General features: G+C 62.4%; 2 protein-coding genes across 16 annotated transcripts; one reads left to right on the top strand and one right to left on the bottom strand.

Moving 5' to 3' along the window:
• Positions 1-3,495: 3,495 nt before the first annotated feature.
• LOC105068596 (complement component C8 gamma chain) lies at positions 3,496-13,253 on the bottom strand. Of its 12 annotated transcripts, none has more exons than XR_012506657.1 (12): positions 12,936-13,115; positions 12,601-12,773; positions 12,389-12,525; positions 12,141-12,211; positions 11,955-12,062; positions 11,630-11,731; positions 11,509-11,547; positions 6,335-6,437; positions 4,790-4,869; positions 4,594-4,710; positions 4,362-4,459; positions 3,496-3,597 (listed from the first exon to the last, which is right to left on the bottom strand). XR_012506657.1 is itself a non-coding variant. In XM_010954473.3 (12 exons), the coding sequence occupies exons 1-12, from the start codon at positions 13,051-13,053 to the stop codon at positions 3,569-3,571; spliced, it is 1,179 nt and encodes a 392-aa protein (XP_010952775.3). In that variant the 5' UTR covers positions 13,054-13,119; the 3' UTR covers positions 3,496-3,568. The 12 variants fall into 12 exon arrangements, 8 of the variants coding, with proteins under 8 accessions (XP_010952775.3, XP_045372255.2, XP_045372254.2 ...); XR_012506658.1 differs by having other exon boundaries at positions 4,594-4,647; positions 12,936-13,113; XM_010954473.3 differs by having other exon boundaries at positions 4,362-4,463; positions 12,936-13,119.
• Positions 12,996-17,681, top strand: FBXW5 (F-box and WD repeat domain containing 5). 4 transcript variants are annotated; one of them, XM_045516296.2, is made up of 9 exons: positions 12,996-13,098; positions 14,581-14,796; positions 14,950-15,107; positions 15,263-15,437; positions 15,589-15,737; positions 15,827-16,244; positions 16,413-16,560; positions 16,628-16,840; positions 16,910-17,681. In XM_045516296.2, exons 2-9 carry the CDS (start codon positions 14,604-14,606, stop codon positions 17,151-17,153), a joined length of 1,698 nt encoding a protein of 565 aa, XP_045372252.1. In that variant the 5' UTR covers positions 12,996-13,098; positions 14,581-14,603; the 3' UTR covers positions 17,154-17,681. The 4 variants fall into 4 exon arrangements, with proteins under 4 accessions (XP_045372252.1, XP_074218793.1, XP_010952774.1 ...); XM_074362692.1 differs by lacking the exon at positions 12,996-13,098 and adding an exon at positions 13,428-13,569; XM_010954472.3 differs by lacking the exon at positions 12,996-13,098 and adding an exon at positions 13,661-14,035.
• Positions 17,682-23,750: the final 6,069 nt, after the last annotated feature.

Genomic DNA, 23,750 nt, shown 5'->3' with positions numbered 1-23,750 from the left:
CCCTCCCCTCCCTCCTTCCCGGGTTTCTTCCCTTAACCTTTGGTGGTTCGCTCACCCAGCTCCTCCTTCCCTGGGGGTTGAGGGTGGGGCTGGACATGGCCTCCCTCTAACCTCACCCTGTCTTGCCAGAGACCAGCCCCCAGCCTTCAGTTTTTCAGGGGCTCCCAACTGCCCCCCACCGCCAGCCCCTGGAAACCACTGACCCACTTTCTGTCTCTAGATTTGCCTCCTCTGGACATTTCATATGAATGGAGTCTCACAACGGGCAGCCTTTGGTGTCTGGCTTCTTTCCCTCAAGAGTGTCATCGAGTGTCAGAATTTCCTTCCTGTTTCTGGCTGAGTAACATCATGGTGTGGTGTTGGCCCACACCCTCTGGAGTTCCGATGAAATCCGAAACTGGCCCCCCGTACACGGAGGGCAGGGAAAGACGGAAGAAAGGTGGACACTCCAGATCGGCTGGGGTCACCAGCACAGGACCATCCCTACAAGGCTGTCTTGGGTGGCACAGCTGGCAGCTCTGCATCCATCACAGAGTCCTAGCTCACGTGCAGGCCCTGCGGACCCAGCGGTGGGCTCCGTCCAGGTGGCCCGACCACACGGCGCCGTCTCAGGGCTATCCTTGAGATGGCTCTGCGGTGGCCAGAGACCACGTCCCCACTCTCTCTGAGCTCCCACGGTCCCGCAGCTGCCCTCCCACCACTGTGGCCTCTGGCTGCTCTGGCCTGTCCCCACCACGCAGTCAAGCCCCAGCCAGCTCAGATGCAGACATGGGGCCACAAAGGGTCCCAGACCTCAAGGGCCCTCTCTCCCTCATGGGGGCTGCTCTCCCTGAAATGGTCCCCCAGGGCCCCGGGAGGTCTCTCTTGCCAGGGCAGTCACTGTCCATCCAGATGCAGCTCTGTCCTCCCCTCCATCTCACCGCCCTCAGGGACCCGGGAGATGCAGAAGAAAATGGAACTGCACTGGCCCAGCAACGTCACGGCTGCTACTCAGACTGTGCCCGCGCGTCCACCCAGCCCAAGCCAGCTGCGTCAGCACCCCGTTGTGGGGGGTGCCGCCTGGGGCCCTCGCCCACCTAGGTCCCTGCCTGTCACACAGCTGCCACACATCCTGACTGCAGGGATGGATTACTGAGAGAAGTGAGGGGCTGAGCCCACCTGGGGGTTGCAGGTCTTCTGGCCTCTAAAGGTTCAGGTGCTGGTGAGTCTGTGTCCAGAGCTGGCTGGACCCACCTGTGTCTTTGGCCCCAGGCCCCCGCCATTTTGACTTTCCAGGGTTTCTGCTCATGGAAAAGGCGGAAGGTAGGGTTTCAGGTGATGCTGACCCAGCCTGGGGACAGGCTGGTAACCACACCACCCAGAGCATGAGGGGGACCGTCCGGCCAGGCTCAGAGAGAGGCTGCAGTGGGATGGGCCGAGGTGGGTGTCCCGGGCAGCAGGCCAGCAGGACAGCTGTGACAGCCCTCAGGCCAGCAGGGGTGGGGGCGGGGGCGGCTATACTGACCCTGCAGGGCTACGCCTTGACTTTGGCCAAAGTCGGGGCCATCTGGACCTGCTGGGCTGGGGGCCACCAATCACCCCACACCCTCTCTGGGAAAGGCCCTGCTCTTGGAGGACAGGGCCAGGCAGGAGGGCAGGGGGTCAGGGACATTCTATAGGGTCCCCAGGGCTACCTGTCAGGGAAGGGTGGGGACCCGTCCCCTCTGCCCACAGGCCTGAGTCTTTGAGTCAGGCACTGTACTTCCAACTTTTAAAGGAGGCACCTCTGTCCTCCTATGGTGACACACATGGCAGCTGAAGCCCCTTGAAATGGGTCTGTGGTTCCTCCCTCCCTCTGCTGGGGGGGAACCAGCAGCCCTGTGACCCAGGTGTCTCACTCTGCTTGTGCCTGTGTCTAGGGAGCCGGCCACCACCCGAGGGTGCAGCCCCAGGTTCAAGAGGAGACGGCTCCCGCCTGCACACAGGGAGCCGCACCGTGGAGCTGAGTCCGTGCTTCCTGCTGGGCTGAGCATGAACCACAGACCCGGCACTCTGGGGAGGCCAGGGGTCCAGTGACCCTGCCAAGCGGTCAGCATTCCTGAACCTGTTTCCCCATCTGTGGAGGGAGCTGAAGACCCTCTCCTGCAGGTCTGTGCAGGGTTAAGGGGGAGAATGTGGCCTGTGAGGTCCCACTCACGTGGTTGGGGCAGGGAGGGGCCCGTCCTCTTCTCTGCTTGGTCCTGCATCCAGACCCCACCCCAAGCTGCTGTCCCCTGCCTGGCCCAGGCCCTGGGCTGGTGAGGGCTCGGACCTGACTCTCAGGATGAGCTCTGCCCACAGGCATACCATGGGTCAGGGAGGGAAGGACCAAGGAGCGAGCGAGGCGGGAGCGAGACCATGGCCTTGGAGACCCCTGGGCTACAACCCAGCTGCCGGCCCCCGCAGCAGAGTGGCCAATCCCTGGCTCGTGCAGGCAGGAAGGACCCCTAACCACACGCTCCTTAGGTCAAGACACCTTCACCCCTACCTCCACCCTTCCGTCCCCCTACAGCCACCCGTCCATTCTACCATGCATCCCCTGCAGTTATCCACGGGTTGGTGTCCACAGCCTCCTCTGTGACAGGCGCCACTCGGAGCATGAGACAGGGCGACGGCCACGCAACCCGTGCCTCGGCAGCCTGTGCCCTGGGGGCTCGGACACGCTAGCTCGTGGCCTGAAGGCGGCAGGGGCCGCGCCTGGCGCCCCTCGGGTCTGTCGCTGGGGTGATTCTGTTGGGGCCGGCGGGGCCAGCTTCCCGTTCCAGGATCTGCCTGGTTTCTGGCCCAACCTGCCCAGGCGACGTGCCTGTGGAACCAGGCTCCACCGCCAAGGGGACACGGGGAGGTCTGTCTTCTGAGGGGTTTTAAACAGCCCCTGCCCCGGACACCTCTGGAGGGTAGATTCCTGGAGGTGAAGGTCAGGCACCAAGCAGGGGTCTCCCTGGAGGCCCTCTGCCCTCTGGTGAGGCCATTTCCACGGGGGCTCTGGGTGCTCCCTGCTCCTCCCTGGGGTCTGGGAGGCTCAGGAGGGGAGGGCAGGTAGGCTGCAGTCCGTGCGTGCTTGGACGCAGTGTCCCGGCTTGTAGCTCTCTGCTCCTGAAGCGCCCTTACAGCCGGGGGGGGGGGGTCAGACGTGGGCCACTTGTCCCCACATCCCCACTGGCAGGAAGCCCCTCCCCCCTCCCCAGGCTGGGGCACCTGCGTGGGGTCCTCCCTGTGTGCCGGGGCCCCAGGGTCTGCGGAGTCACCCAGCAGGGGGTCGGGGAGGGTGAGGGGTTGCTCTGGGCACGACCTGGTGCAGCTCCGCACAACATGCAGAGACACCCGCTCGCATGTGCAGCCCCAGCGGGTGTGAGGCCGGCACTGGCGGGCTGGGGACGGGCGTGGGTGCCCAGAGGCAGTCCTGGCCCCTGGAGCCGAGGGTCCCCACCTGCGCCGCTCGCCCACCCCACGAGTACTGTTGTTCATACTCCTGGATCCCAACCCGGCGTGTTTATTTCACACGGGACAGTGAGGCAGCACCTGGCTGGGGGAGGAAGCACCTCATCCTTCAACAGGCATCTGGGTGGAGTGACCAGTCTGCGGGGAGAGACAGAGCCTCAGGACGGAGGGGTGGGGTTGGAGGGAGAGAGGGGGCGGAGCCAGAAGGGAGACTGAGACACACACACACACACACACACACACACACACACACACACACACACACACACGAAGAGGAGGAGGGGCAGGAGGGAGGGAGGAAGGAAGCCTGCAGTCCCGTCAGGGGAAGGGGAAGGGGAAGGGTGGGGCTGAGGGACATGCACCCCAGGGCGCTGTCCTGCCCCCAGCCTGGGCTCCTCAGGAAGCGCCCCACCACCACCTCGGGTCCCCAGACTCACTGCAGACCTGGGCACCATGGGTGTGCAGTGTGCATGCTTGGGAGCCTGTGTGCGCCGGAGTGCCTCTCTCCCTGTGCACACGCGTGTGTGCGTGGCATATGCTTGTGTGTAGGCTCTGCACGTCTCTGTGTGTGCATCTGTACGTGTTTTGTGCACATGCCTGTCAGTGGATGTGCCTGTTCTTGTGCACGTGCAAAGGGCCAGAGGCAAGAAACACAGTGGGAAATGCTCCTGGAGTGAGGAGGGGGTGGCCTAGGTTGGGGCCTGGGTGGTGGGGGGAAGACCAAGGAGTCATGTAGCCTAGTTCGGGCTCAGGCTGAACACTTGGGGGTGCTGGGACCCCACATGTGACCTCGAGTGCAGGTTGTGGCCCCCCCACCACAGGGCCACCGCAGGGCTTCGGGGGCCCAAGGGCAGACGCCCACTTTCAGTCCAGGCCCCCAGCGCACCCCGGGAGCCGGCTACCTGTCAAGTCCGGGAAGACAATGTTGTTATCCGAGAGGCCCTGCGCTCTGACCAGGCAGACGAATTTGTCTAGCACCTCAGTCTGTATGGCCCACATCCTGCCTGGGGCCCAAGGAACAAGGCGTGGCCTTCAGCCACTAGGGTGGGTAGTGAGTGGCGGGTGGCCCCTGCCCTGAGGTGCCCCCCTCCTTCACCCCCCTTCTCCACCATGGCTGCAGGGCGAGGGGCTCACACAGCAGGTAGATCCTGAGGATCCCCTGGTCACCGGACTGTCTCCTGGAGAGCACTAGGGCAAACGTGGTGTAGTCGGTGTCGTACACCTGGACCTCCTCTGGGTCTCCCCCGGGCACTGGGGGCGTCAGGGCCACAGAGTCAGGGTCCTCCCACCAGCACCCCCAGGCTGTCCTCCCCTCTGCCCGCCGCCTCACCTCCGCTGTTGTCCACTGAGAACTTCCCAGGCTGGGTCCCCGAAATCAGTACATAAGACCAGGTCACACAGCGACGGCCCCTGTCGGGGTGGGGGAGAGGCAGAGGAGGAAGGTTCCAGAGCCTGGCTGGGCCACCAGCGTCGTCCCCTTTCACAGGGGCTGCCCAGGCCGGCTCACCAGGGGAGCCCCTGGTCTTGAGCCCTGAGCAGGGCCTGGCCGGCTGGGGACTTTGCCTCTCCCTGGAGGGGTGTCTCCGCCCTGGTCTGTCAGGTGTCTGGACCGCCCCCTCCTGGAAGAGTTGGGGGCGAGCTCTCCCCTGTGCAGCCTCAGTCCAGCCCCCCCACCCTGTGGACCACTCCCTAGCCTGGAGCAGGACCTGAAGTGTGCTCGGAGGAGAAGCAGACTTCTGGGCGGCAAGGGGCCCTGAAGGAGAGCTGGGGGCCAGCACCCCAGCCAGCAGCCCTGGGCTTCGGGCAGGGTGGGGGAGCGAGAGGGCGGAGCTGGGCCTGGCCTCCCTCCCTCCCTCCCTCTCCTCAGTCCCCAGTGAAGGGCCAGGTGAATGCACTTGCCTGAGAAGCAACTGGGCCACGCCGCCTGGCCTGCCGGTGGGGGAGCACTGGGGCTGCCCACAAGGCTTCCGAGGCTGCTTCTGCCCCGGGTCCCTCTCTCCCCACCTAATCAGCCTCCGAGACGCCCAGGCGGGGGTCCGCCGCGGCTGAGCCCACACGAGGCTCTGAGGGCCGGCGGCGGGCCAGCGCAGGGGCTGGGTGCTGTCCCTCAGAGGCTGCACTGAGTCCCATTCTTGGCCTCAGGAGCTGCCCCTGGCGGACAGACCGCCTTGCTTAGGCTTACGGTTTCATGCTACTTGGAACCAAACAGCCCTAAGCAAAGGGGTCTCTGGCAAGTGAGCAAGCAAGGCCACGGAGCCTGCAGGAGGGGCTGCCAGGGGAGGGGCCCTCGCAGCATCAGCTCCCCCCAGGAGGGCTGCACCGCCCTCCAGGGGCTCCCAGAGTTGCCCATCAAGGCTCCCCACTTCCCCTCAACGGGGCATCCCAGCCAGCCCACCAGAGCGCCTGTCACCCCAGATGGTCCTGGAGCAGCACACGGCTCAAGAAGAGCCAATCAGATACCACCAGCCGGCCGGCTTGGATGTTCCCTCTTTTCTGGAATTGGGACCCTGAGAAGGACAGCAGGGTCAGCCACTGTCTTACCCCTGTGAGGTGAGAACCTGCTCGAACAGAAATCTAGGGCAGGCCAAGCTAAGAGAAGGAGAAAGAGGGGGTGATGGGGCCTGGATCACAGCGTTGAGCTCCTGGATCCAGCTGTACCTGAAATCCATTAGCCCGCGGGCTCTTCCGAGTCTGTAATCTAGTAAGTGCCTGCCCTTGTTTGTGTACACCCCCAGAGCTGGACTGGGTCATTAGCAGCCCATGCTGGAAGTCACATTAGGAGGAAGGCCTGGGGAGAATGTGGCCTAGACCCAGGGTGGGCCCGAGTCACAGAGCCATTGGCTTCTAGGGGCACAGGCCCAGCGCCCTCACTCACCGGATCATGGCGTACGACACTTCAAGGCGGCTGTCTTCACGCAGCTCGAACGTTGCTGTGAAAGGGCTCAGCAGGGACCTGTCCACAGTCCTGTGGGTGCTGCCTGCCAGGCCGAGAACGAACCACAGCCCCTGGAACTGCAGGAGGCTGGGGGTGGTGGAGCCCAGGAGCCCCCAGGGCCCCTCCCCAGGCAACGGCTCCGGCTGGGCCCACCCCGCTCCCGTGGGCAGGACGCCTTGGGTCTGGCAGGGGGTGGTGATCCTGGCCCATGGCTGGCTGCTCTGAGCCTCAGGTTCCCATGTGTGCAGAGGGACTGAGATGTCCCCACCTCACAGGGACTGGCAGGGATTACAGAGGGAGTGGCGGGCCCTGGAAGGTCTCTCTAGGGTCCCCTTCTGTTGGAGGTCAGGGTAGGGGTGCCGAGAGCAGGACTGGCTAGGCTGGACTCCCCTGGCGGGCATGGTCCTCCTCTCTCCCTGCACTTGGACCCCGGCCAGCTGCACCCCCCTCCCGACCAGCTCCTGACCTGAGCTGCTTGGAAGCTCTGCAGGACTGAGCTGCTGAGTGCCTGGTCCGCGGTCAGGCCCCTCAGGTCTCTCAGCAGGGCCAGCAGCACCCACAGGGCACACCAGGGCCCCATCCCAGCCAGGACAGAGGCAAGAGAAGTGGCCGCCGGTGCTGCTGGCTCAGACTCATCTCTTTATGTGCCTGCCTGGCAGGCACCCCCCACCGGAGGCGGGCCCCCTTCACCCTCTGCCTCAGGGCAGGCAGGAGAGGTGGGCGCAGAGGGCCTGGGACTGGGCTAGGCAGGGGCGGGGCCCACCTCAGATCCAGCCCATCAAAGCTGGGGGCCTCTGGGTCTCAGCCTGGGGAGGGGGTCCAGCAGCCCCCAGGGAGGTCCCTGAGCCTTGCACTCTGATTTCTGAGACCCCCCACCAGCTCTGCACCCCACTGGCCCCCTTCCTGGGGGTCTGAGGCTGGCAGCGCCTCCCCCACCCAGCCCTACCCCCGCTGCACCCCTGCCACTGTGCATGCAGAACAGGATGCTCCTGGCGCAACAGGAAGCACGACCTATCCCAGTCCCCAGGGGTCAGGGCCGCGGCGTTCGTGCTATGGGAACACAGTGCAGAGCCTGGACCTGCCAGCCCCCACGCTGTTCTGCACACCTCCAAAACCAAGTTGGGGGAAGAGCTGGGTCAGGGGTTCCGCAGTCATGCCAGGGGGAGGGCAAGGGCCAGGGAAGCCCAGCCTAGAGGGGGTGGGCACCCACACGCTGGTCCTAGGGGCTGGAGGGCAGTCGGGGAGGAGGGGGGCATGCTCTGGGCATGTGGCCCGCCCCAGCCACCCCGGAGGAAAGAGCACAGCCTGCCCTCCCTCGGGCCGCCGGGCGTGTGCGTGGGCCCCACAACAGCGGGAAGGGCCTGCACCTGACCAGGGAGTGTGTCCTCGGCCACCTCCCCCCGCCCTGGGCCTGGGGCGGCTTGGGGGGCTTGTCCAGCCTGGGTGGGGGTCTGGGGAGCCAATCCCCATTCCTTGAACTCCCTGGGGGAGAAGCTGCAAACATCTGGGTGGTTTTCCATGACCTTCCAAAAAGACCCCTTAGTCTCGGGCAGAAGCTGGGGCAGCAGCTCCCTCCCAGACCTCCGAGTGCCTGGCCTCCACCTCCCCGCTGCAGGCACCAACCCCACCCCAGCGATCCCCGCCTGACCCTAAACCCTTCCAAGGACCCACCGAAACCAGCCCTCTGTGCCGGGACACCCGGGCTGGGGTGCACCAGCCTGGCTGGAGGCTGCTGCCTTCCCGACACTGCCTTGTCCACAGGGTGCTCTGGGGAAGTTTGGAGCTCAGAGTGTCAGCATGGGACAGCGGCCCCTCCCCAAGTACCCCCACCCTGCCAGGGCCCCGTGACGACCTGGCCTTCCCTGGTCAGCACAGGCCTTGGCACAAAGTGCATGCAGCAGTGGAGGCCAGGGACGCCCTATGTTGGACATCAGGTGCCCTAGGCCTGGGCTCCCCACCCCGGCCCCCTGCTCCCTCCCCTGCTCCACCAGCCCCAGTGCTTCCACCCTGGTGTGGGCCCAGCAGAGTAGGACCTTCCATAGATTTTTAAAGGCATGTTTTCTTCTAAAGTATTAAAAACCACCTATTATAATTAAAAGGCAAAAATCAATTAGTACATTTTTCCATAAAAACGACTCACCTAGAGCTACAACTGTTTCACCTAGTTTTTGAAAACTCATCTAGGGCTCATTAAACGTTTATGTGCAAATAAAACACATCATGATGGTAGCACTCCGTACCCGCCGCCCCCCACCCGGGTAAGGAGCCGACTGGGAGGCCTGGGAGGGCAGGCGGGGCTGCTCTGTGGCCACTCGGCCCTGCTGGACAGACCCTGCTTCCCCAGAGGCCCCGAGAGTGGGGATCTGACGAGCCTCGCCCGCGGCCTGAAACCACCCACACCGCAGAACAGAGGCCTCGTTTCTGCCCAGGAGGCACGGGGCCAGGCGTGCGGGGGGCTCTCTGGGGCACCGTCAGCTCTCAGCCCGGCCCGTGAGACGCAAGTGCCCTGTGGCCTCCAGCTCTGCTCTGTGGGGTCCCTGCCTTCCCTGCTTCCCAGAGCCCAACCTCTCTGCCCTTCTGGGAGTCCAGTGCTGAGGGACACTGGGTGGGCACAGCCCAGTAGGGTGTCAGGAGCGGTCCCTACTCACTGTGGGCTCCTTCCAGTCTGGACTGGGTCAGTGGATGAGGAGGGCAGGTGGGCAGGCAGGGGGGACCAGGGGCCTCTGACCCTGGTCTCCAGGGACCAGGCAGTGGTCCCCTCTGCTCTGTTATCATCACCTGGGGTGGCCTGGTCCTCCCCCTAGCCCAGGGGGGAAGCTGCTGGAGGGGACAAAATGGGGGCTGGGGTGGGGGTCCAGCCCTGGTGCCCCCTCAGCCTCACCAGAGGTCAGAGTGGCAAGGCCTGGACTTCAGGCCCCCAGGGAAGAGAACTGCCCATCCGTATGCCCAGGACCTGGCGTGCAGTGGGGCACTTCAGGAACACTCATCAGATGGACGCTGAGCTAGGGTCCCCAGACGGGGTGGCCTGGGGCCATTTCCCAGACCGAGCTTTGGCCCAGCCAGTTACCAGCTCCCTGACCCTCCAGCCCTATTCTGGCCCCAGCCTGGGGGCCGCCATTTGCCCTCCCCCTCCCCCAAGTTCTCTGGAGGGAGGCTGGCGTGGGGAGGGGTGTGCACACAGTGCTCCTGCAAGCAGTGTGCCAGGCACGGTCACCCGCAGTGCCCCAGGGGACACTGCTGGTTGGCCAACTGGCAGCCACCATGTGGGCCTGATTCTCGGTTCAGGCCTGGGCGGGCAGGGGCGGGGGAGGCTGGCGGGGGAGAGAAAGCCAGCCTCCCCCTGGGAACGGTGGTGGGGTCCTTGGACCTGTCAGGGCACAGGCCCAGCAGGCTCCCGAGGGATTGGAGGACCTCGGACGCCCTCAGCTGCTCAACCCGGGGAGGTGCGTCTGGACGGGCTCTCACCAGTAGGGGACAGGATGCCAGAGCACTTCCCTCCCCACAGTCTCCGGCAGCTGTCCCTGCCTGTGGGAGCCCCTGGGGGGACTCTGGAGAGAGGGGTACAGTTGGCCCCCAGAGTGATCTGTTCTGTGCTCCCGCCCCTGGGCCGCTGACTCTCAGCCTTCAGGTGTTTGCAGTGGTAGATCTGACCCTCTGGCCTTTTCTCTACCCTAGGGGGACCCTTGGCCAGGGACAGGCAAATTGGCTGGGACCTTGGTGTGTGGAAGGGCCACCCAGTCTGCCTGGGGGAGTGTCCCTGTCCCCAAGCCCACACCTCCTCTTGACAGTCTGGAGTCACTTGGAGGGACCCCTCCAGGCCGCCTTTGGCAGGTGAGGACCCCTTCCCTCATTTCCAGCCCCTGCCTGCCTCTCCCTGGGCCTTGGAGCTCCGTCATTCCAGAAAAGTCTCTACAGATCAGAGATCATCTTGTGGTCCCTCCTGGCTGATGACCTAGGACAGATGCTGGCTGTGGGCTCCTGAGGGGCACTCAGTCTGTTCAGGGGTCCCTCCCCTGTGCACCCAGAGCCCCTGTGCTCACCCCAATCGTGGCAGGTGAGATAGGCAGGCCTGCTTCCTCAGGTTGGGGTACAGACCCCCCACCTCTCTTTGTGGCCTGCCTGCCCTCATGATCTCCCCTAGGGGCACCCGGCTGCCCAATGCCAGGAATGGACTCAGCGCGGGGCAGGGGTCAGTCCTGCTCCCAGGCCAGTCCCATGCTGTCTGGCCCCGCCAGCCCCTGGGGCGGCTGTGAGGGGCAGCTCAGCCTCCCACCCTCCTGCCAGCTCGCCCCAGACCCAGGCACCGAGTCCAGGAACTGGGAGGGGGGTCTCCCTGCCTGCCCCCTTGAAATCGCCTGCCCCTCCCTAGCGGCCCATCCTGCCTCAGGCCACAGGGCTCCTGCCTCCCAGGAGGGAGGAGCTCAGGGGTCAGTAGGAGGCCAGAAGGACCTCTGTGGGGGGCCACACATCCTTCCAGAAAAGGCCAGAGTGTCTGGACAGGGGTGCACTCAGGTCTGGGCCAGCTCAGGGCAGCCCAGAGAGGCCAGCAGGGCAGGGGTGTTCAGAGTCAGGGAGCAGAGAAGGGCAGGGGCGGCCATAGTGAGGGGCCGACGGAGGAGGGGACACCAGGGTTGGGGGGGCAGGGTCGATGGAAGAGGGGACACCGGGGCCCAGCAGGGCAGGGCACCAGACACTCTAGGCTCTACCCTGCCTACCTCCCTGGAGGGCTCCTGTCCAGGAGAATGAGCCGCTGCCCCTCCTGGGCCACCGGGGAAGCAGCCCCACGTGTCCAGGAGATGACTGGGTGAGCAGCGGCCCTGGCGGGGTCCAGCACAGTAAGAAGTCAGGGCCCAAGGCTAATGGTGTTTAATGAAGGCAGCGCCCTGAGCTCCTGGCAGGGGTGAGGGGCAGCTTTGGGGGCAGATGGGAGAGTCCCCCGCTCAGAGAGGGGGGCAGTGGGTGCCCCCACCTCCAGAATCTTGGCTCTCTCTCGGGGCGTGGCTGCTGCCCGGCCTCACCTCCTCACTTCTGCAGCAGAGATGAGACTCAGCTAGTGAGGGAGCCGCAGGGTGCCCGCCCCTCACCTCGCCACCCAGCCGGCGCTGCCCACTCACCATCCAGGGTGTGGAACTGGTCAGCAGCCTCACAGAAACCTGGGGGCCGGGGCAGGGGTCAGAAGTGGCAGAGGCGAGACACGAGGGGGCAAGGCAGACCACCAGGGGCCGGGACACTCACCGTACTTGGGGAAGAACAGGATGTGGTCCTCGGTCAGGTTGGCCCCCTGGACCCGCTGCTCAAACATGCTCAGGACTGAATCCCTTACGGGGAGCGAGCGGGCTGCGGAACACAGGGCTCCTGGCACCTGCTGGCTGGTGGGGGCAGGGCCCTCTGGGCGCTGGGCTGTGTGCCTGGGGCTGTGACCCCCGCCCCTCCCGGTCCCCTCTCTGTCCCCATCTCAGGCAGGGGAAGTCGGAGGAGGGGCCGTGTGTCCAGCTGGGCTTGCCCAGCTCCACCTGGGTGGCCCTGGGTGTGTGCAGGCCCGGTTCCTGCGTGGACGTACCATACAGCTTCACCGACAGCTGCCGTGCCCGCTCCAGGTACAGGATGGCGAAGGACCCGTAGTCCGTCTCCCCGACGACCACGTCCACCGCCCCTCGGGCCCCTCGGGCTAGGCGGAGCTGGGTCAGCCACGTCAGCCCCTTCCCCAGCCCCGCACCCTCATCCCCGGCTGGTCTTGCCTCCTCACCTTGGAGCAGAAAGCGACCTGGGAGCCCTGTGTCTCCGTAGAGCTGACGCACCTGCCAGCAAATCCCATCCCTGGGAGAGGTGGGGGTTGGGAGGAGGCACGGCAGGCTTGGGGTCCCCAAACTGGGCAGGACCTCTTGGGACACTGGTCCAGACCACAACGGGGGCAGGGCTAAGGGCTGGGGTGGGGCAAGGGACTGAGACGGGAGTCGGGGGCTGGGTGGGGTCAGGGTCCGTGCCGGGACTCACAGCTTTCGGAAGGTGCTGACGGCCATGGCTGCACCCTGAGGAGCCACGTGCAGTGTGGTGGCCTCAGCCCGGTGGCCCTGCTCCTGCAGAAAACGACACGAGGAGGCCACGGCCACAAGGAGCCACGTCCCTGCAAACTGGAGGACAGGCCATGAGAGCAGGTGGGGATGGGGGCTGCAAAGCTCCGACCCCCCACCTCCTCCCAACTCTACCTGCTGAGCATTGAAGTTGGCCTTGGGCTGAATGGTGCTGATGGAGGAGGGGGGCCTAGGGGGTCTCTGAGCCCTCTGGCCCAGGGAGCTGGTGGCCAGGAGCAGAGTCAAGAGGGTTGCAGTCCTGGCAGCCAGCATGGCGACGGCAGCAACAGTGACAGGATTGGGGGAGGCTCAGGGCAGAATGGTCAAGTCCCAGGTCAGAGTCCACTGTCTGGTGCCACCCACCAGCCCAGCCCAGGAAGTCTATGACTGTCCTTCCCCCTCCCCAAACCCGTGCCCTGGGCCAGGGTCCCCCCCCACCCCACCCCGCCTCCTCATGAACTCAGCCTCACCCTTGATCCAGCACCTCCCGGCAGGGCCCTGACGCCACGTCCTGTGTACAAAGTCCGAGCTGTCCTCTGGCTCTGCTTCCACAAGTCCCACCTGACTTCCACTGTGGCTGGAGCTCATCCCTTTGCACGGTTATTTCCCCTCAACTGCAAACAGCCCCTTGAGGTAGGAACTGGTCTTATCCTCATAGCGAAGAACCCGAGTTCTTCAAGCCATTTGCTCAGAGCGCAACACTGGGAACTGCCCGAGCCGGGTCTTGAGCCGCGTCTGACCCTAACCCTAACCCTAACCGAGCTCATGAGCCTCGCCCGTAAGCCCCGCCCACGGGCCCGGGCGCCGGCCGCCGCCTCTCCCGGCCGCCAGGGGCGCTGTTCCGGGTGAGACCGAGCACGCACAGGCGCACTAAGAAGCGCCGCCTGGGTCGCGGCGCCTGAAGCGCAGGCGCAGTAACAGCTGACTCGGGCTGCCGGGCTCGGCCCTCCGCAGCGATCGATGCCCCGGGGCTCGTGGCGTTGGCCTGGCGGCCTCCATCATAGAGACGCGGCGGCCGGAGCGGCGACCGGGGGCGGAAGCGGGTCTGCGGGCCGAGCCCGGGCGCCGGGGCGGGGGCAGCGGAGCGGGGCGGAGGCGGCCGCGGTGAGTGGGCCTGGCCTGGGGAGCGTCGTCACGGGCTGTGTTCGGACCCCGGCACCCCGGCCCCGGGAAGCGTCGTCACCCGGCCCCATCCCCGGCCCGGCCGGCCCAGCCCCTCGGCCTTCGACCCCAGCCGCGCCCTCGACTAATGAATGAGTCGCAGAGGCAGTCGGCGCCGGGACAGGGGGAGCTGAGCCGAGGCCCCGCCCCCGGCAGCCCCTCGGAAGGAGGGTGGGAGGGGGCGCTGGGCGGTCCCGCTCCAGCCCCGCCCCCAGCTCTCCTGGCTGTGGCTGCGCTGGCCCCCTGCCTGCCTGGCCGGGATCCCCTAGGCCACAGGGCCGACCAGGACCGGCTGGTGTCCCTGGTGGCTTCTAGGGCGGGCGGGCTGGCCCTCGTCCTGCCAGCCCCAAGTCTCTTCTCGGAAGGACCTCTGTCCCATGCTGACAGCTCCGAAGCCTGGGACAGCAAGGTCAGAGTGACAGGGTGCGCGGGGGGTCACTGACCCTTCGTTTCTTGACCTCGGAGCGGTCACCAGCCCTGGCTGCCAGATGTCTCCCTAGGACCCTGTTGGGGGAGGTCAGAGGGCCTCACTCAGAGAGCCTGTCCCCCTGGGGGAAGGGTCTTTTGGGGTGAGGGTGGGTCTGGGGTCCCCAGTGTTCTGCCGCATGCTCCATCTCAGGCCAGAGGAGGTCTGGGAGTTCTGAGAGGTGTCTGCTGCCTATTCCAGGGAATCACTGGGCCTTGCAGGGGTGCTCAGGAGTGTGGGGTCTGAGGAGCACGGCTGTCCAGGGGGCCTTGGTGAAGCTCTTGGATCCTTGGCCAGACGGGTAGTGCCAGCTGGTCCGCCGCACATGCTCAGTCCAGTGGAATTCCCAGCAGGGCAGTTGGTGGGGTGGGAGGAGCCCCCCTGGGAGGCCTCAGCTCACCTCTGGCCCCTGCATCTTTCTGTGGGTCTAGAGGCCAGTGTCCTCTCTGGTCTGACTGGTGGCTAAGGGGACCGTGCATGCGTTTCAGGACCGCCTGGGCAGAATGTCACGATGGACGAGGGGGGCACGCCCCTGCTCCCCGACAGCCTCGTTTACCAGATCTTCCTGAGCTTGGGCCCAGCTGACGTGCTGGCCGCTGGTCTGGTGTGCCGCCAATGGCAGGCCGTGTCCCGGGACGAGTTCTTGTGGAGGGAGCAGTTCTACCGCTACTACCAGGTGGCCCGCGACGTGCCCCGACACCCAGGTCAGCACTTGCACTCGGCCCCGAAGCCCATTGGTCCTCACGCTGGTCTGGGATAGCCAGACCGGGCTTCCAAGCCAGGGCCTGGTAGGGAGGCTGAGGGGCAGGGCTGGCCCCCTCTCTGTCAAGGCATCAGGGTGACCCCCCCCCCAACAGCGGCCACGTCCTGGTACGAGGAGTTCCGGCGGCTCTACGACACGGTGCCGTGCGTGGAGGTGCAGACTCTCAGGGAGCACACTGACCAGGTCCTGCACCTCAGCTTCTCCCACTCGGGCTACCAATTCGCTTCCTGCTCCAAGGACTGTACTGTGAAGGTGAGGGCAGCCCGACCCGGTGGGGAGAGAGGCCAGGCCAGGGGTGACAGCCAGGGACAAGAAGCCCCCGCCCGATGGCGGTTTCTGGGCACCGGCTTGGCTGAGCCGGCCAGGAGAGGGGCCCAGGTGCCCCCTGACTCGGCCCCTCCACGCAGATCTGGAACAACGACCTGACGATCTCGCTGCTGCACAGCGCAGACATGAGGCCCTACAACTGGAGCTACACCCAGTTCTCCCAGTTCAACCAGGACGACTCGCTGCTGCTGGCATCGGGGGTGTTCCTAGGGCCCCACAACTCCTCCTCTGGCGAGATCGCAGTCATCAGCCTAGGTGAGAGGGGGCCTGGGGCGGGGTGGCCCTCCGGGAAGGCCCCGCCCCTCCCGGTCCCACCCTCTCCCGTCTCTGCTCCTCCCACCCCGGCCACGCCCTGGTCCCACCCCTCCGCGCAGACAACCCTGCCGCATCTAGCTGCTCCCGCCAGACACCTTCGCCCTGCTGTCTCGCGTGCGCAACAAGCCCTACGACGTGTTCGGCTGTTGGCTCACCGACACCAGCTTGATCTCGGGCAACCTGCACCGCATTGGGGACATCACGTCCTGCTCGGTGCTCTGGCTCAACAACGCCTTCCAGGTGCGCATGGGCGGGCCCTTCGGTCGCGACAGCCCCCACCCACCCATCCCCTACCTAGCCCATTCCCACCCCTGCGCTCCCCACTCCAGGACGTGGAGTCTGAGAACGTGAACGTGGTGAAGCGGCTCTTCAAGATCCAGAACCTCAATGCCAGCACCATCCGCACCGTCATGGTGGCCGACTGCAGCCGCTTCGACAGCCCTGACCTCCTGCTGGACGCCGGCGCCCCTGACAATGCCCCGGGCCGCGTCTTCGACCTGGGCAGTGACGGTGAAGAGGAGGAGGCCAGCCCAGGCCCAGCCGGCGCCAAGGGCTTGCGGCGCCTCCTGGACGGCCTCCTGGAGGGCCGGGCACAGCCCCAGCTGTCGGAGCGCATGCTGGAGACTAAGGTGGCAGAGCTGCTGGCCCAGGGCCGCACCAAGCCCCCTGAGCCCAGCACAGCCGACGCCAGAAACAAACTTCTCATCTTCACCACTGGCTGCCTCACCTACTCGCCGCACCAGATCGGTGAGGGGCCCCGGGGTGAGGCTGCCCTGGGCAGGGGTGCTGGCAGTTTATGGGCAGAGGCCCAGCCCTGGTTCAGCTTCCTGGGTCCGGGGCCCACAGGGCAGGCAGTGCCCCCAGGCACCCAGGTTCTGCCTGGGCTGAGGGCCGCCTTCCCCGGCTGTCCTGCAGGCATCAAGCAGATCCTGCCGCACCAGATGACCACGGCGGGACCTGTGCTAGGTGAGGGGCGGGGCTCCGACGCCTTCTTCGATGCGCTGGACCACGTCATTGACGTGCACGGACACATCATCGGCATGGGCCTGTCCCCCGACAACAGGTGGGCCCCCAGCAGAGTCCCGGGCGGGGTGTCCAGGGGTGCGTACTGAGCGGCGTGCCCCTCGCAGGTACCTGTATGTGAACAGCCGTGCCTGGCCCAGCGGCTCGGTGGTGGCTGACCCCATGCAGCCGCCGCCCATTGCGGAGGAGATCGACCTGCTGGTGTTCGACCTCAAGACCATGCGGGAGGTGAAGCGGGCCTTGCGTGCCCACCGCGCCTACACACCCAACGACGAGTGCTTCTTCATCTTCCTGGACGTCAGCAGGGACTTCGTGGCCAGGTCCGGGCGGGGCGGGGGAGGGGTGGGCCTCAGGGTGCCTGGCGGGGCTCATCCCAGGCTGTCCTGCAGTGGGGCGGAGGACCGGCACGGCTACATCTGGGACCGCCACTACAACATCTGCCTGGCCAAGCTGCGGCACCAGGATGTGGTCAACTCGGTGGTCTTCAGCCCCCAGGAGCAGGAGCTCCTGCTGACAGCCAGCGACGATGCCACCATCAAGGCCTGGCGCTCACCGCGCGCTGTGCGTGTCCATCAGGCCCGGCGCCCCCGCCCACGCCCCTTCTTCTCCTGGTTTGCCAGCCAGCGGCGCTGAGGGGCACTGGGACCCACCGAGGACACGACAGAGGCCCGTGGCCCTTTGCCGGGCTCTGGGCTGCTGCCCCAACCACACTGGGGGGCAGAGAAACTTGCAGCAGTAATGCCTTAGGAAGGGGGGTTTAGCAGGGCCGCAGGGAGGGGACGGCCCGGCCCCCGCCACGCTCGCACATGCATACCCTCTCCCACCGCTGTGATGCTCGTGCTGGGCAGCCAGGCTGTCTCCTGGCTGGCTTGGGGCGCACAAGACACTGGGGGCCTCTGCCCTTCACCCACTCCCTTCCCCTGGGCCTGGGCCCGGGCCCGGGACGGTCAGTATGACATGTTCCAGTATGACATGCCCAGCCGCCCCGCAGGGCCCTGGTGGTGTTTGCTGGGCCAAATGTGGCCCAGGCGGCCCAGGTTCCCTCCTCTGGGAACTGTCCAGCAAGCAGGGTCGAGGTGCAGGGCAGGCTACAGTGGGCCCAGGGGACATGCATGTCACTGGTCACGTATTCAGGGTCTGAATAAACAGTTGGCAACAGCACATGGCCGTCCAGTCTCTGTGCAGGGAGGGCCCGTGGGCTCTCATCCTGCCTGCTAGACAGGAGGCGGGATGCCCGAGGCCGCGCTGGAGCTGTCCTGACTCGAGTGTGTTCCCAGCTGCTGCTCCCACCGCCTCTGAGGAGAAGAGGACCCGAGTGCAGAGGCCCCTGAGCACGTCCGCCACACCGTGCACACCCTGCCAGCAGGGGGACACAAAGGGACACTCAACCTGGCAAGTCTAGGCAACAAGCAGCGGGCCGGGAGGGGCCAGGTGGGGGAAGCAGGAGGGGCTGTGTCCACCCGGTGAGGACAGGAGGGCAAAGTGCCCAGAGAAGCTGGCCACCAGCACAGGCCACACACCGAGGCTGGAGCCCCAGGCCCCTGGGTTTGTCTTAGAACCAGCAGATAGGTGAGAACAGGGAAAGGGGGAAGCTGGGGGCGCAACAGCAGTGGAGCTGGAGCACTCTGCCCAGGACACGCCTGGAACCATGGACAGGAGCCAGCAAGCCCCCAGGTGCAACCGTGCTCCGGAAGAGCTGCAAGGTAGCACGATTTCTGGAAGAGACTTAAGATGTGTCTGTAAAGCCAACGAGGAAACCTACAGAAGTCTCTAAAACAAAATCAGGGGAACAGGAATCAAGAACACGTAGAAATTGAAAAATTAAAAAGGAACCAACGGAGAACATGTAGAGTGATCAAAATTAGCTGCATGCACGGGGAGAGGGCTGGCCCAGACCTGCCTCATGTGACAACGGGGAAGCAGAAGGGAGGAAGAAGCAGATACGTTGTCGGAAACGGGCAGGAGGAAGGAGGGGGAGCAGGCAGATGTGTGGACGCGGGCCTGAGTGTGTGAAGACAGACCCCAGAACGCGTGTGCTGAGGTCTGACCGAGGAGGGGAACCACACGCTCAGTGCGGATGTGAGCCTGCTTCCCAACATGGAGACCGAGAAGCCTCAGAGCTCTGAGCGGGGGCTCGGGGTGCAGGTGAGGTGGAGCAGACACGGGGCTCCATGCCTCCCATGGTGTAGCCAAAGGGCAGAGGCGAAGGGCGCTGCAGCAGGTGGGTCAGGAGTGGCAGCAGAGGCGGCACCTCCTGCAGGCACTCACCCCGGTACCTGGGCTGAGCCCAGTGCAGCCGTCAGCATGGAAGTGAGCACCCGGGAGCAGCCTCGTGAAGCTGAGCGAGTGAGGAAGGGCCCCAGCTTTGTTCTGCCCCGTTCTTTAGTGCCAGCTGATCCCCTGGGGCTGCGGGGACGCACAGGAGCCTTGCTTGCTGTGCGGGACTGCTGTGAGTCCAAGAGCCCCTGTCCCTTTGCTCTCGGCTCTCCTGCTGCATGGACCCAGGTGTGACCGGACCAAGGACGGGCGCAACACAGAGGAGGGTAGCAAGAGCCAGGCCTCGGGCTGAGGCCCAGACGCAATGCCGGCACCTAGACCAGAGGCAGCAGCCTGGGGAACAGCCCACAAAGTGGTCATGAGCACCCAGGATTCCCCTCGGGCTGCAGGTCAGACCCCAGGCTCTGAGAGCCTCTGCAGAGCAGCATCTGAGTCCCAGCCTGGGAACTGGGCCATGCACATGCAGGGCACAGCTCTGGGGCCTGGGCTGACACTCGGTCCGGCCCACAGATGGCAGTGAACGTGGGCCTGAGCCTAACCAGACCCAGGGCCTGTGAAGCAAAGGCATCAATCTTCTCCACAGGATTTCAACCAGACCCAGATCTGATGAAGTCACACTCAGAGCTGCAGAATATACCCCACAGGTACTTAACTAGCACGCAAAGAACTGAAAAGTCCAGCTCCAGAGAAAGGACGCTGAGCAGGTGCCGAGGGCCGCCAGGTTGTCTGAGACTCTGGTAGCCATTACACACTGCTGGGACAGGCAATCACACACACTTTGCAATGGATTTTAAGATGTAAACATCTCAGCAAAGAAACAAAAATTAAAATAACCAAAACTTAAAACTCACTAATTGACTCAGTAGCAGAATGGAGACCTCAGAGGAGTCAGTGAACTTGACTAAAGATGGAACAACTGAAATTCTCCAACCAGTACCAAGAGAAAAACGGATATCTAAAGAAAAAATCAGTGCCGCGAGGACCTGTGGGACAAAAGTAAAGTTCTAACGTTTGTGTCACTGGAGCTGGAGAGGAGGAAGAGCTTTGAAGAAATAATGGCTGAAAACTTCTCCAAATACAGTGAAAGACATAAACCTACAGGTTTAAGAAGCCAAGCAAACCTAACACAGGACAAACCCAAAGACACCCACACCCAGACACGTCGCGCCAAACTGCTGAACACTGAGACGAAGAGTCACGAAGCAGTGAGAAATCACACCTAGGCCCCAAGGGAGCAGCGGCGTGGGCGACCGCAGGCTTCTCATCAGCAGCCATGGAGGCCACAGGAAGCAGCACAAGATGTTTTAAACGCCGGGGAACAGGACAGGCTGTCAGCCCAGAATTCTGTGTTCAGTGAAAACCACCTGCTTTAGTAGAACTGCCAGTGCAGGCTCTTCTGACAGGAAGGAAATGGTGTCAGGAGAAAACGCTGAACGTCGCCATGAGGGAACCGCGGCACAGACGGTTAATGGACTCCGTCCTTTGGATGTGTCTGCGGCTGAGGGGAAGTCGGCTACGACATCGTCTGGTGACGCTGACAGCACGCACAGCGACATGGGGGGGCAAGAAGGGGTCCAGGGGTGGAAGGTCTCTACGTCCCAGTTAAGAGAAGAATACTCGTTCCAAGTCAACTGTCAAAAACGGAGTATGCTATGACCCTTAGGACAACCACCAAAACTGCAGAGTCAGAGGCACAACAGATAGACTAAAATTGAATACTAAAAAACATTCAAATAATTCTACAACATTATAGGCAGGAAATGGAGGAACAAAACCAGAGACGGAACCAACAGAAAACAAACACAAAATGGTAAAATTACATCCAGCATATCAATAGTTCTGTTATTGTCAAAGTAAAGCAAAACAAAACAAAACAACCCGTGCAGTCCAACCATGCCATCGGAAACTGACTCCAATGTAACACAGGTTGGTTAAGAGTAAAGGGTGGGGAACCTTACGCCACAAAAGCACCAGTAAGAACCAGCAGGACTGGCCATGTTGATGTCAAAGCACATTTCAGGAAGTTTCTCCCTGTGCAAAGAGGGGCACCACGCGATGGCACAAGGGCACCCTCCCCAGGAAGAGAGAACCAGCCTCATTGTCTGTGCGCCTCGCTACAGGGCCTCAATCACACGAAGCGGACAGCGGCAGAACCGAGAGGAGGAATGAGACACGTCCACGGTGCAGGCGGAGACTAAGCGCTCCTCTCTCAGCGGGAGATGAACCCAGCAGACGAACAGGCCTCAGGATGCACAGGAACTGACACCCTCCGTGTTGGTGTCCACGGCTGCCGCAACGAAGCACCACTGACTGGGAGCTGAACACAGCAGGATTTCTCGTTTCATAGTTTGGAGGCCGGAAGTCCAAGGTGAGGGTGCTGGCAGGGCCACACTTTCCAGGGCGAGACCCTTCCTTGTCTCTCCCCAGACTCTGGTGGTTTGCTGGCAATCTTTGGTGCTCCTTGACTTGTCTCCACAGGGCCGTCCCCTCCCCGAGTCTCCTCACATCATCTTCCCTCAGGGCATGTCTGTGTCTACACTTCCCCTTTTTAGGACACCCCCTAATGACCTCATTTTAACTTGATGACCTCTGTAAGGACCCTGTTTCCAAATTAAACTCATGGTCTGAGTAACTGTGAGGTAGGACTTCAACATATCCTTTTAGGGTGGGGGGCATACGGTTCAACCCACAACAGTTACCAACCAGCTGAATCTAACTGGCGCGTTCACAGTCCGCTTGGCAACAGAATACACGTTCTTTTCAAGTTCACGTGGGACATCCGCCACAGCCTGTGTCACAAAACAAGCCTCAGCAAACATGTCAACACTTCCAGACTCCTTTTATTTAAGACCAGCATAACCCCCACACCAAAGCCAGGCAAAGGCTACAAAAAAGAAATATAGACAAATACCCCTCACAGACAGAGCTGTGACGTGCTCCACAAGATGCTACTAAACCAAATCAGCAATGTGCAAAATGAACAGCACACCACACCCAAGCGGGGTCTACCCCAGGAATGCAAGGCTGGTTCAATATTTGGAGCTCGATCAGTGCAGCCAGCTTATCAACAGCAGAAACAGCATAGGAGAAAAGCCACTTGGACATGTCACCTGATGCAGTAAACGCAGGTGGGAGAGCATCTGGTCATGATAAAAACTCAGCAAACAAGGAGTAGAAGGAACTTACTCAACCTGATAAATGCCACTGACAAAAAATCTATAGGTAGCATTGTACTCAGTGGTGGAAGAGGATGCCTTCCCCAAGCCCGCGAACAAGGCGGGACCTCGGTCTCACCTGTTCAGGCTGGGAGGAGGGGTGAGCCAGAGGGAAAAGGCAGATGAGAGGAATGAAAGGCACAGGGACTGGGAAAAAGGAAATGAAACTGCCCCTTCACAGATAATCAGATTGTTGATGCATAAAATGCCCCCAAATCTATACACATAAATCCAACCACCTTCCAGAAACAGTGCGTTTTCAACCATGCAGGATATAAAGACAGCACACAAAAGTCAATTGTGTTTCTAAACAATAGGAACACATGATTGGAAGCCAAAATTTAAAAAACAACCCCACTTGACAGTAGCTCGAAAAAGAAATGCTTCGGTCTAAACCTAACGAAACATGTGTAGGACACGTGTGTCGAGTCCTACAAAGTGATGATTTACAAAAGAATCCAGAGATCTAAATGGAGACCAATTATGTTCTGGGATTGGAAGACTCAACATTGTGTCAATTTTCCCTAAATTCATCTACAGAGTCAATGCAGTTCCAACCAAAATCCTAGCAAGTTTTCTTTTTACATAGATTCTGATAAGATGATTCTAAAATTTATACCTATTGGCAAAGAAACAAAAACAGCTGAAACAATTCTGAAAGGCAAGAATAAAGTTGGAGGAATCACACCAATTGAGTTGATCCTGTAACACATACTCCTCAAGACAGAGTGGTGCTGGAAAAGGAACAGGTGCACAGATTAATGGAATGACAGACCACACAAATGCGGTGACTTAGCATTTCTGTACAGATGTACAGAAACAAGGCAAGAGGAAAGAGAGGCTACAATGGAAGGTGTGGTCCTACAACAGGTACTCATCCACATGCAAGAAATGTGAACCCAGACTTAAACCTCGCACCTTACACAAGAACCAACTCAAAATGTGGCATAGATCGAAGCATAAATGTAAAACAGTGCACACTTCTGTGAGACACCCTGGAAACCCGTCGTAATCTGGTGTTAGGCAAAGAACTCTCAGACATGACACTAAAAGCATAATCTGTGTTAGAAAAAGTTGGTAAAACAGGACTTCATAAAAAAAAGACTTAAAAATGAGTAAAAGACACAGACATTTCACCAAAGATGTTCACCATCATTAGACATCAAGGAAACGCAGATCAGAACCAGTGCAAATAAAACCCAGACGGCAGCATGTGCTCACGGACATGGGAGCAACTGGGACCAAGACTTGCACTGGTGAGAACGGGAGGGTGCAGCTGTTGCCTCAGCCAGCTCAAGCTGCATAACAAAACGCCACAGACCTAGTGGCTTACAAACAACAGACATTTCTTCCTCGCAGTTCTGGAGGCTGAACTGAGAACTGAGGCTGCGAGCGGGAGCCGGCCTGGTAGGGTTGCAGACTAGGCACCAGGTCCCTGTGGGGAAGAAAGGGGCTTCTGCGGCCCCGCTTTGGGGGTACTCGCCCCATCCCGAGGCTCTGCCCTCACAATCTCGTCACCTCCCGAAGGCCTCCCCTCCATCCGCCATCCCCTTGGGGGTTAGGTTTCAGCACGTGAATTTGGAAGATGCGCACACATTCAGACCACAGGTTCTTATGCCTTTAAACTACACTGACTGCATGAGCCAGCAGCCCGCGGGGAAGGCAAGCGAGCCCAGGCCCGGCGACAACAGAGCTGAGTCTCACAGCGGCTCTGATTGCACCTGCAGACGCCTGGGAA

The sequence above is a fragment of the Camelus bactrianus genome, chromosome 4 (genome assembly GCF_048773025.1).
Source record: "Camelus bactrianus isolate YW-2024 breed Bactrian camel chromosome 4, ASM4877302v1, whole genome shotgun sequence".
Lineage (NCBI taxonomy): Eukaryota > Metazoa > Chordata > Mammalia > Artiodactyla > Camelidae > Camelus > Camelus bactrianus.
Note: the sequence above shows the minus strand (reverse complement) of the source record. Positions and strands in the feature narration are given on the sequence as shown.